General features: G+C 63.1%; 1 protein-coding gene across 1 annotated transcript; it reads left to right on the forward strand.

Annotated features, from left to right (window-relative positions):
• Positions 1–1251: 1251 nt before the first annotated feature.
• INS (insulin) lies at positions 1252–2346 on the forward strand. Its single transcript, XM_036860929.1, has 3 exons — positions 1252–1293; positions 1487–1690; positions 2182–2346. Exons 2-3 carry the CDS (start codon positions 1504–1506, stop codon positions 2325–2327), a joined length of 333 nt encoding a protein of 110 aa, XP_036716824.1. The 5' UTR covers positions 1252–1293; positions 1487–1503; the 3' UTR covers positions 2328–2346.
• The last annotated feature ends 9917 nt before the right edge of the window (positions 2347–12263 follow it).

Consider the following 12263-nt stretch of genomic DNA (forward strand, 5'->3'; position numbering starts at 1 on the left):
CCCTGCTCTTTCCCTCTGGTTCCCCCTACCTCCCCCTCCCACCACCAGGACCCTGGCTCTAAGCTCTTAGGATGTTAATCCTGGTAAACTCCTACTCATCCGTCAAGACCCCCCTGGGCAAAGCCTTCCGTCCCAGCCCTCCCTGGTGGTCTGTCCTTCCATCAGTTGCACCTCAAGCACCTTGTCTGTGACTAGCCCTCCTGTACCTGTGTCCCTTTAGCCTGTGAGGCGTCAAATGGAGCCACTTCTGGTGGTTGTGAGCCCCATTGAGGCCCTGGGGAAGGGCTAACGGCCGGCCTCATTTCCCTCCTGCCCTCCTGGGCCCTGGGCTCTGCCCTCCCACCTGGGACTTCCGTCATCCAGCCTTCCGCCTTGCACACCCCTCTCTAAGAGGTCCCCAGATCTCCCCTGGCTGCAGAGGGGCCTCCGGACATCATGGCGCCCTGGGAAGGCAGGGTCCAGCCCCTTCCTCGGCGTGGGGGGCTGCTAGGGTCCGGGCCTCCCTCCAGGGGCCTGTCCAGGGGGTTGGGGGCACCACAGGGGCTCGGCCCAAATAACAGCCAAAGGATGCAATGGGGCTGAGGGGCTGGTCTGAAAGGGGTCAACACGGTGGGGATGTGCAGGGCTCTAGGAAGAGGGCTGGGGGCCGAGAGGCCGCCTGGGCGGGGTGTGGTGGGGCCCCACCCACGTGTCCTGTGGCGCCTACATTGAAGATGAGGAAGAAGGGCCAGCCTCAGGGGCCTCACGGCTGCAGGTCCCTGAGTTCAGCCCGCTCGGCAGTGCCCCAGGGAGCCGGGGGTCTCAGCGGGCCGTAGTGCTGGGGTGGGTGAGGATGGGGCCTTGAGCCAAGGAGACGCTCCCTCACTGCCCACCCATGGCCTTGGACCACCTCTGGGGCCCCGAGGGCAGCCCCAGGGACAGCGGGCAGGGGTCCTCTCTCTTGCCCACACTCCGTGGACCAACATGGAAGATGGGACCCAAGCAAGGCTGGGTGGGGCTCGGCTCCCGTGGAGGCGTTTGCCCCCAGCTGTGAGCGGGGACAGCTTGGCATTAGGTCCCTCGTTAAGACTCTAATGACCCCGTGGCCCCAAGAGGTGCTGACGACCAAGGAGAGGTTCCTGCAGACCCAGCAGCAGGGAAATGATCCAGAAATTGCAGCCTCAGCCCCCGGCCATCTGCCACCCACTTGAGGCCCTAATGGGCCAGGTGGAGGGGTCAGGGGCTATAAAGCTGGCGGGGCCCAGCAGCCCCCAGCCCTCGGGACCAGCTGCACTCGAGGCCGTCAGCAAGCAGGTCTGTCCCTGCGGGCTCTGCGTCAGCCTGGGTCCGGGCCGGCCCTGCCGGGGTCCGGTGCGTCGGGGCCCCCGGCACGAGCTCTGCTGAGCGGCAGGAGGGCGTGGGCTCCTCTCTTGGAGCGTTTGGGGGTGAGCACTGGTTGGGGGTCCCGGGCGCCCCCTCGCTGGTCTCACCCCCGCCTGTCCCCCAGGTCCTCGTGCCCCCACCATGGCCCTGTGGATGCGCCTCGTGCCCCTGCTGGCCCTGCTGGCCCTCTGGGCGCCCACCCCTGCCCGGGCCTTCGTCAACCAGCACCTGTGCGGCTCCCACCTGGTGGAGGCACTGTACCTGGTGTGCGGGGAGCGCGGCTTCTTCTACACGCCCAAGGCCCGCCGGGAGGTGGAGGGCCCGCAGGGTGAGCCCCGCCGCCCCGCCGCCCCATTGCTTCCAGCCGGCACCCGGTGGGAGGTCAGGAGGGATTATTTTAAAAAGGAAGATGATGTTCTCGTGGTCACATCCTAAAGGTGACCAGCTCCCTGGGGGTGAGCCAGGAGGACGCCTGAGGGTGGGCTTGCCCCTCCCCCCCTCCCTTCTCGCCCCGGCCTCGCCCAGCGCCCCGGTCCCATTCTCTCCCCTCCCCACCGAGGGCAGCTCCAGGGAGGAATCGTCTGAAGTGAGTCAAGTCCTGGGTGCCGATGGTCTCGGGGTGATGTGTCGGCGATGGGGGTGCTTGTGGGAGATGCCCCGTCACCCTGGGAGAGGGCCCCGTCCTGGGCGGGCCGTGGGGGGGGGGAAGGGGGCGGGGCAGTCCCGTGATGGGCGCCAGGGCACCTGTTCGGGGTCCCGCTCCAGGGCCGGGCAGGGTGGGCAGGGGAGCGCCATCTGCCTGACCGTCTCTCCCCGCAGTGGGGGCCGTGGAGCTGGGGGGAGGCCCCGGTGCCGGCGGCCTGCAGCCCCGGGCCCTGGAGGGGCCCCCGCAGAAGCGCGGCATCGTGGAGCAGTGCTGCACCAGCATTTGCTCCCTCTACCAGCTGGAGAACTACTGCAACTAGCGCCGGCCGGACGCCCCCTCCAGGCAGGCGGCCCAGCACCGCGCTCCCCGCACCCCGGATGCTCAATAAACCCCCTGAAGGAGCCCTGCTGCTGTCGTCTGTGTGGCCTGGGGGGCTGAGGCGCTGCTGGGGGCGGGGGCGAGGAAGGCCGGCTCACCTGCCGAGGCCCTGGTGACGGGGGGTCCTGCCCCAGACCCCTCTCTGTTCTCTCTGCGTCACGCACTGGGAGCCCACAGGCATGCGGGCAGACGGGCACCAGGGCCCATGGCAGTACCCACCAAGGCGGTGAGCTCCTGTCTTCGGGGGCCCTGACACCCCCCTCCTCAGCGCCCCACTGCTGCATGCGGTGGCTCCGCGGGGCACCCGCCCAGGCCGCTGCCAGTCACGCCAAAGAGCCCAGGGGTGCCTTGGCTGCTCACAGCCTGGGAGGTCAGAGGGTGACCTGGCCGTACCAAGGCCTGGTCAGCCTGCCGGCCGCCCAGGCCAAATCAATCTGCAGCTTTCCTGAAGGCTCCACCCGGGCCAGGGCTCGGGGTGGCCAGGCTGGGGCTGGGTGCCTGGGCCCCGGTCGCTGCAGACCACTCAATGGCCGGCCTGGTACCCAGCCGGCTGGGCGGCCCTCCCTGCGACCCCGAGGCTCTCACCCCAGTCCCCCCACCCCAGGGCCACATTGACACCCCCCAGGGGAGACGCTGCAGGCCCCGCCCCTGGAGTGGAGGCCAGGGCTGGGCAGGCAGGTGGACGGCCGGACACTGGACCCGGAAGAGGAGGGGGAGGGGGTGGCCAGGGTGAGCGGCGAGCTGCCCATGGATCACCCGGCGGCGCCCCGTTAGCACGGGTACAGGCAGGGGCACCCCGCAGGAGTTGAGGTATGTGGGTGCCCGAGGCCGGGCCGCACGCAGCTGGGGCTGGGAAGCGGGCTGGTCGGAGTCAGGCTGCCCTCAAGGCCCTGCCAGCCAGTGAGACCCTGGGGACGACTCGGACGCTTTCCCTCCCCCTCAAGTGCCAACAGACTCCGTGGAGAGGGAGGAAGCCTTTGGGGTCCCGGGGCAGGGAGGCCATCCCGGCCAGCAGGATTTGCAGCACGGCTGGTCCTGGGTGGTGCAGGGGGGGCTCGGGAGAGGAGTCCACCAGGTGGGGAACGTGGTGGGTCAGGGTGTGACGTGGCCCTCGGCCCCCTGCCTGGGCTGGGGCCTGTCTTCCTTTCCCCTCCTGAGACCCGCTGCCGCTCTGAGACCCAGGATCCACCCCTGCCCCAGCCGCTCCCACCAGCCCCTGGGTACCAGCGGATGTGTTTTCGAACAGGTTGGGTGGGGGGCCTCCATACACCCAGCAGGGACGGGGTCATGGAGGGAAGGAGAAGTGGCTGCCCAGGCTGCCAGGGCCCCGGGGGCGAGGGCGGGATCAGACCCAGTCTCCTGCTCGGCACCGCCCTGGGCACTGAACCCCAGGTGCCCCTGCTTCTGGACCCCCCACATCGCCCCACGGAAGCCAGGCCCTCAGACCTCGGCTCTGCCACCCCACCCAGGCCCAGGCTCCACCCCTTCTGGGAACTGGAGGGCAGACCTGGCCTGCCCTTGGGACCCGGGCTCACTGGCCCATGCGCTGGCGGGTGGCCGTCAGCGGTGTGCAGACCCGTGTGTAACCCTCGCGTGGGCGGTGGGGTCCAAGTGCCGAGTGCAGCCCCTCCACACGTTCCACTCCCTCACTGTTGCGTCTTCCGTGTTGCACTGTCACGCGTGCCGTGGGGGCACGTGTGTGCTGTTGCCCCTGTGTGCTAATGGGGAGACTGAGGCTGGGGTCAGGCCCTCTGGTGCCCACCCACCTAAGGACACTCTGCCTGTGTGGCTGCCTCCAGGCTGGCTCCCCGGATTGCATCTGCTCCTGGCACGGACGAACTGGCAGCTCCACCTGCCATTGGGGCTGTATTTGCCTTCTCCTGTTGGCAGTAAATATTTACTGTCCTCGCTGTTCTCCGGGCCTGAGCAGATCCTGAGGGCCATGGGAGGTGGACGCAGGGATGCTGGGGTGGGCTCTCTGCCCTTGAGGGCCTGGTGCTTGGTGGGGGCCAGGCTGGGAAGAGGGAGCAAGACCGGGAACCAGTGGCCTGAGCTCCTGGAAAAGGCCCCCTGGCAGCGCCCAGGCAGAGCCCCGGTCGGTGTCTGTGTCCAGTTAGGCTGTGAGTCCCCACCTTGGGGAACCTGCCCCGGGACCCAGGCAGGGTTGGGGCCCCTGCGTGGGCGGTTTTACCAGGTGGGCACCCGTCCATGCCAGGCAAGGCGGTCAGGGCGGTCATTCACAGACAGAACCAGCAGAGGGCGCCAAAGCCTCACTTTTGCCACACTCCACTTCGTGCTGGGCTTACTGTCCTGGACAGTGGTCCTCTCCGCAGGGGTCTGCTGCCCACGCCGCCCGCATTCCCCCCTGCCGGCAGGCACAGGGGCTCCGCGGGATGCCCAACGGGCTGGCCAGCCCGGGCCCTGGAGGCCATGAGGCTAAGGAAGGAGAGAGGGTGCCGAGGTCTCAGCCCCCCGTTCAAGCCCACACCCCCCTCACGGGCCCAGGCTTCCTGGGGGAGCAGCTGGACAAATGTGCCGGGCCCCCAACATTCTGGAAACGTCCTCCAGTGAGAGTTGACCCTCTAGAATCAGAGACCTGGGGCCGGAAGTCCTTGGGCTGACCTCCTCCAGGGCCCCCATCCTGGCTGAGCAAGCCAGGCACCCGTGCCAAGCTGGAGCCTTGGCTGAGGTCTCCAGGGCCTGGGGGAGTTGAGGCTGGGGGGCTGGGGGGTGGCTGTCACCGTCAGGCCAGGCGGCTCCTCTCTCTGCTTGTAGCCACCTTGGCCACTCGAGCCAGAAAGCTCACGTGAGGCAGGGGCTTTCGGGGCCAGGAACCCTGGACCCAGGAGGCCTCTGGCGGGGGTCCAGCTGGGTCAGGGTTAGTTCTTTCCCATGTCCATCCCCATCTCCCCCTCCTGGTGCTGGGAGGAGAGAGAGGTCAGTCCAGAAAGAATGTTTGGGGGTAGGGGGTGGTCATGGGCCTGGGAGCTGTGGAGATAACAAACAGACAAGCAGGGTGGTGGGGCACCGGCCCACCCACTCCCTCCGGCACTGTTGTTTCTGGCCTTGGTGCAGGAACAGCGAGGCAGAGTCCTCGAAAGTGGAGACCAGCGGAGGTGGTTCCCTACCACTCCCCAGCCAAGCACCGGCCCCCCATCCCCGGGTCCTCAGCTCAGCCCCCTCCCCAGGCAGCCCGCCAGCCCCACCCCCCCTCGGCTCAAACCTCCCACTGCCTGCCACCTGCTGCTGTCGGGGGTCTGACCCGGAGACCCCTGGGAGAGTCTCCAGTAGCCCACAGATGGGTCCCTGAGGCTGTCCCCAGAAGCTGGGCCTGGGTCCGTCACTCCACAATCCCCACCCTCCAAGGCACTGGGCTGAGATATGGGATCTTGGGGGCACCCCTGGAGCCTCAGGAGGGGGGTGCAAGTGGGTGTTGCCTCCCAGTCTCCCTTCACCCAGAGATGCTCAGAGACGTAGACCCAGGGTCAAGGTCACAGGGTCGTTCCCAGCTGAGCCTGGCTCTGTGCTTTGCCAGGGATGAAGGTGGGCCTCCAAGTCCCCAGCCTGGGGGTCCAGAGCCTGTGAGCTCCGGGTGGCCCACCTTCTGCAGCCCCATGTGGACCAGGTGGCTGGCCCATCAGAACCTCGCGGGGCGGGCGTGGGAGGTGGGGGGGCGGAGGGGGGCAAGGAGCACATTCCGCCAGCCTCACTCTGACCCCCTGCCCAGTCCATCTGTGTTTTTGGAAAACAGAGCCGGCGCCCCGGCAGCCCTGCAGCCTGCGGCCGTTCACACTGCGTCTCAAAGCACACGATTTTCTTCTTCAAAGTCCATCCTCACTTCAGAACTTGGCCCTGCTCCAGCCTGGTCTCCCTGGGGGCACCCTGCCTGCCCCTCCCACACCCATGGCCCACTTGCTGGGGGACCTTGGAAATCCCCTTCCCTCTCTGGGCCTCAGGTTCTGGGCTGTGGGTCAGGTCTGCGTGGTAGCTCAGCGGGCAGCCGAACAGGACTGGGAGGAGGTGAACATGGGGGCCCCGGCTCTGAACCCGAGGCTCTGTCCCTTCCTAACCCTTCCTGGCTCTCACTGGCCCTCTCTGGCCTTTCATGGTCCTTCCTGGCCCTCTCTGGCCCTCCATGACCTTTTTTGGCTTTCTCTGGTCCTCCATAGCCCTCCATGGTCTCCCTGGCCTTCCCTGGCACCCACCTGTGGTCCAACAAGCTCAGCCTGCCCAAGAAACCCTCCAAGGGTCAGGGAGAGGGAGAGGATGGAAGATGGGTTTCCTCCCTTGAGGCCTACATGATGGCTCTGCTCTTGGTCACCTGCTGGGGTTGCTCCCTGGACCCGGGTCCAGCTGTGGGAATGGAGAGGGCAAAGAGGCCAGACTCCAGGTGGGAGGAAGAGCTAGAGGAAAAACAGGAGAGGGGAGGGCTGAGGGGGGGCCCCCCAAACTCCAGCTGCACAGATCAGAGGAGGTCAGAACAGGCAGGCTGGGAGGCTTCCTGGAGGAAGAGTCCTGTGTCTGCATTCAGGTGCCTAGACCTTAAGATCGTGTCCGCATCTGGCTGTCACCGCCGAGGGTGCAGACAGAGCCCAGGGATTGCTGTGGGGCAAATACAGCCCGTGCCACCCTCCCTGGAGCCACACTGGGAGCTGCGTGCACACAGAGATGTTGTCCTCCAGGCCCTGGCCAAAAAGAAGGTGCAGGTTGAGGTCTGGAGGACACAGTGGGTCAAGTCCTGTGGACGCCTCACCTCCCGAACGCCCTCAGCATGTTGGGGTCAACAGGAGGGTCCACTCGGGCCAGTGCAGGGCTGAAGGGTGAGAGCTGGTGGACCAGGCACCTGGGGATTAAATCCTTGCTCTGCTGCCCATGGCTGTGTGGCCTTGGGAAAGTTACATAACATCTCTGAGCCTCAGTTTCCTCATCCATCAAAAGGGAACCCAAGGAGACTCTCCCCGCCTTGGTGGTGAGGGTCCAGTGGGGCGATGTGTGTGAGTGGGGAGCCCCCCAGGCCCGTTGCCATGGTGTCAGCAGGTCCTCTGAATTGTATTCTCAGCTCCTTCCCCAGTAGGACAGGCCGCGGTCTCAGGCTTCCTCCACGCGCCCGGCATGCACTGCGCTGTCCTCTGTGGGCCAGGCATGTAGGTGAGGAAGGCTGAGTGAGGACTACGGGCCCAGGGCACTTCTTGCGGCTTCTCGCTCTGCATCTCCAGCAAGTTACTTCCCCTCTCTGGGCCTTAGTGCTCCACAAGCCTGCTGCCCCTCCAGGCAGCAAAGGCAAAAGGCAGCTGATGTGTCTTCCACGGGAAAGGAGAAGGCTCCTCACTACCAGGGGTGGCCCGTGGGCATGTCGGGGTGCTGGGTGGGGCTTGCCAGGAAGACCAGCTCCCCGAGGGAGGAGGCCCAGGGCTGGGGTCGTGGAGGGCTCACACGTCTTGAATGAGGCCAAAAGCAGGATGAGGGAAGGGGTGTGCATGGCCCAGGGGATCTGGGGCTCCCTTGTGCCCGGGGACAGGGCACGACTCCCTTCTTGGCCAGTCCCCCTCTCCCCAAACTCCAGAGTCCTCTCAGGTGGCCACTTTTACCCAGGACCAGCCGGGGCCATGACTCAGCTACCAACACCCAGGAAAGAAGGTTCTAGTGCCGTCGGTCAGGGGAGTCAGGGGCAAACATACCTTTGCATTGAGAGAGTATAATGATGAACAATAACAAACATGTATTAGTATGTGGTCTGTGCTGGACGCTGACCTAAGGGCTTTCAAGCACCAGCATGTCAAGCCTGTGAGGTCAGAGGGACGTGGCAGCCCAGGGGTGACCGGGCTCGCCCGGGTCCTTCAGCAGAGCAGGGATTTGAGCCGGGTCAGCCTCCAGGCCTCCTCCTGCCCATTCCTCTCCCCTTCTGGATACACCGCGGTGTGAGCTGTACAGCATGAGCCCTCGGCCCCCCCACTGTGGCCTTGCTGCCCTGGGGTGGCCTCACCCTGGCCTCTCCGGCTGCCCGCACAGAGGTGGCTGGGTCAGACGGGTCCCAGTGGTGTGGGGCTCTCGGGACAACTGGTGAGTTCAGCATGGGGGTTCCGTTTCCTGCCCCTCTTCTCTCGGCTCTCAGGTTTGGTAAAGTGGCTCTTCTGTCTTCTCTCGGCTCTCAGGTTTGGTAAAGTGGCTCTTCTGTGATCCTCATGGCAATACTGATTTCTAGGACAGCCAGGTGCTTTCTGAGGCTGCGGTTGCATTTCTCGATGTGGCCACAAGGTGCCAGGCTTGGGTCAGATTTGGAAAGCCCTGCGGGGATTGGGGGTCGCGGGCGCAAGATTCAGCCCCTGAATCTGGTCTCGGGGACCCTGCCTCAGGATGGGGGTCCCAAACATTCTGCTGCAGAGCCTCTCAGTAATGAATCTGATTTTATTCTGATATAAACATAATACAGTTTTCTCTAATTCTCAGAACACAGCGGATGTTTTGGGAAGGCATCCCGGGTTTAACCTGTGCTCTAGGCACTACCTCGCCGCACCCCTGGGATCGGAACTGCCAGAGAGGAATTCCCCTGGGCCTCCTTCCACCGTCAGTTCTGTAATGCCAGGGCGGGGGCAGAGGAGAGCCTCAGATCCAAGTGCAAAGGTGCAGAGCCCACCAGTACTCTGACACTGCAGGGGGTCTCCCCCTTGCAGGAAGAATGTTGTCACTTTGCCCCCAGCCCTCTCCCCAGGGTGCCCCAGATTGCCGCTCCGAAGAACTTTTGAGCTGTGCGCTGTAACTCTAGAAGTGGCCACCAGGTGTCAGCATGAGGCACTTAAGCAACCAAGTGGAGGAAACTTGGGAATTTCTAAGGGTCCTTCAAGTCTCTCCTGCATAAATAGGATCTGACCAGAAGCCCAGGATGGGATAACCCTCTCTCAGGCCTAAGAGGAAGTGGGGCAGTGAGGTTTATGTTGTGAGGTGCACCCCAAATTTGTCCCTTCTCTCCCACTACCCTGTATCCCCTATAGGCCATGTGTTCCCACCATGGACAGTAAATGGAATAAGATGTTGAGGGTCACAGCCCTCACACCCACAATACTTCTAGTCCTGACTCAGTGGCACCATGGCTTAGCTAGTCCCCCATGGGTCCTCCCCACCCTGAACCCCTTTCTCCGCTCCCCTTCCTTTGCTTAAACGCTCTGGGCTTCAAGGTTCTGATGGAATAAAATAGCCCTGCATTGGTGTGATCCCCTTTGGGGCTGTGCCAGAAATGGGGATTCACACTAGGGCAAAGCTCAGGTTCAATACACTGTTTTAGGGGTGGGAGGTCCCACATTTCCAAGAGTTTGATCTGTGGGTTTGAAATGCTGCTCCCCTTTCAACCCCTTAGCTGCCCACCTTCTCATTTTGAAGACACCCCCTTTGGTGGGCCTTCCATGGAACCCCATTATCTGACGTGGGGTCAACGCTTCACCCTCCCTAGCCCCACCTGAGGCTTGGGAAGTCCCAGCTAAGTTTCTCTGTAGGGACCTGCAAGTAGCTCCTTGTGACATCTGGGCATCTGGCAGCGGACACCGGGGTCGGGGGGGCGGGCATAGGTGTGTGGCACAGGCTGTGAAGACTCCAAGCCACAGAACCCAAAGCAGAACCAGCGTGAGCAAGTGACTGCTGCACCCCCCAAATTGTGGGCTGCTTCACACTGAGTCCCCTCTCTGTGCCCTGGACCTGATTCAGGACCTTTAGCATCCCTGCGTCCCTCCCCACCCAAGAGACCAGTGAGGAGGCCCACCTGCCCTCCTCCCAGAGGATGGTATGGCTCTGGGGCATGTGCATTTTGTTTAGGACACCCCCACCAGATTTGAGTCCCCCCAAGTCTGACTCTCTTCCCCACTGAAAGCCCTGTCCTCCCACCAGATGACCTATACCTCCAGCTAAGGAAGGAAGTCCAGGTGAGGGCTTGAAAGACAAAGGGAGAGGGGAGAATTAAACCCCAACACAGGCTGGTAAGCTGGGGTGCAGGGGCACAGGGAGGGTGTGGACTGGTGGTCTTCTGGGAACGGCACATGTCTTTGCCTCTTAGTGAGTCTTTGATCTGCCTCCTGCTCTACCTGCAGGCTCAGGAAAGTTTAAGTTCCCAGTGAGACTTAGTCTAATCAGGCAGCACTTCTATCTGGGTCCCCCCCTTCCCACCACCACCACCAGCTTCTGACGCCTCTGAGTCTATGCCTCAACTGGAGTTTCAGCCAAGCTCAAAAGGCTGTGAACCCCAGTCATCCCACCCAGGGGTACCTGTGAGCAGGACACTGCTGTTTGCTACCTGCTGCCTGCCATTTGCTTCAGCATCCTTGGTGCCCAGCACCACACGTAGGGTGTAGGGGGTAGTATCAGATGCCACTAGGGAAGGGAGAAAACTCCCAGGTGAGTCCTCTGCCTCTGGAAGAAGGATGGACATGGCCGCATTGTGTTGCAGCTGTGTTGGGAGCCCATGAAGAAAGATTTTTCTGACCATTCTCGAACCCTGGCTTTTTCCCCATTAGGCCCCGCCCCCATTTTACCCGTGCCACGCCCACCGGCGTGCCAGGGTGTCAAGTGACTGCCAAGTGTCAATCTAGTGAGGCCCTACCCACTCTCCACCCCCTCCGAAGAGTCCCACCTTCCAGCTGGCAGGGAGTGCTTCCGGCTAATGCCCACGCCCAAAAACGCCTTTCTGCCAGGCTAGGGGTGGGCCAGATCTCCACCCCCTAATGCGCTGTGCCCTCGCGTGGGAAGGTGCCAGAGCCAGCTGCCTCAGCACCACCAAGTTGGCGCAAAGCTACCCAAATTTGGAGGGGCTTGAGGAAAGGCGTGGAGGGGACGAGGAGGTGAGGGGCAAAACTATAGTTTCAGTTGGCATTTGAGCAGGTGCCGTGTTCAGTGGCGGCGAGGCTCCCCTGCTTCTCAGGGCCTGTTATAATGCACACTTTGAAAGTGCCCTTCATCGTCTCTCCAGCCTCAGCCTCGTCCCCCTCCTCCTCCACCTCTGCGTCAAGCCGGCTGGAGGGTCTGGGCAGCACAGCCAGAGCACTCCCTGCTTTGGCGGCGACTGCTAATATTGGCCCGGCCAGCGGATCATCAGCCGGGCAGTTTCGGCAGAGAGCCTGGGGCACCAGCGACTCCCCAGTCCTCTTTATTCACCGCCCAGGAGCTTCGGGGACTACGCAGCGACTAGAGTACAGGTGACTGGCCTTCCCTCCCTCCCCTTTGTGTGAGAAAAGCTGCATTCTGAGCATTCAGGTGTGGGTGGGCTGGGGGCTTGGGGCTGGGGCAGTTAACAGGAGCAGAGAGACCTCTGCGCCAGAGGACCCAGGCAAGCTTCGACTTCGGAGGGGAGAGGAAGGACAGCTGGAGGGGGGACTCTTCCGTAGAGCTGCCCAGAGCCATCTAGTCTTTTGCAAGGAAAGTAAGTTTTCCTTCGCTCATCTGCAAAATGGGAGGGGCAGAGGCGGAGGGTAGGGCTGCTCTTTTCAGCAGGAAGGCACAGCTGTTTTTGCAAATGTAAAAGGCAGGGTTTTTCTGTGTGAGAAATTCTCTCTTGCTGCACCCCACCCTCCCCGACGGCAACCAGAGACAAATGGCACACGGTGCAGAGGGGCCAGGGCCCTGAGATTTTGGAGCTGTCTTTTGGTTTTTTGATGCCACTTAAAAAGTAAAGCTTCCCTCTCTACCCACTCCCTACAACCCCCCCACCCCAAGAATCCCACTATGTCATTGGAGAGTGAGAAGGACAATGAAGGGGCAATGCCCCTTGGGACCCCACAGCAGGATTTAAAAAGTAAAGCTTCTCTCCTCCAGACAGTGTTCCCCTGGGCCCCCTCCCAGCCTCCCCTGCCCTGGGTAGTTTCTCCAGGAGTGCATTATTTTGTGCATGACGTGTTTC

The sequence above is a fragment of the Balaenoptera musculus genome, chromosome 8 (assembly GCF_009873245.2).
Source record: "Balaenoptera musculus isolate JJ_BM4_2016_0621 chromosome 8, mBalMus1.pri.v3, whole genome shotgun sequence".
Taxonomy (NCBI): Eukaryota; Metazoa; Chordata; class Mammalia; order Artiodactyla; family Balaenopteridae; genus Balaenoptera; species Balaenoptera musculus.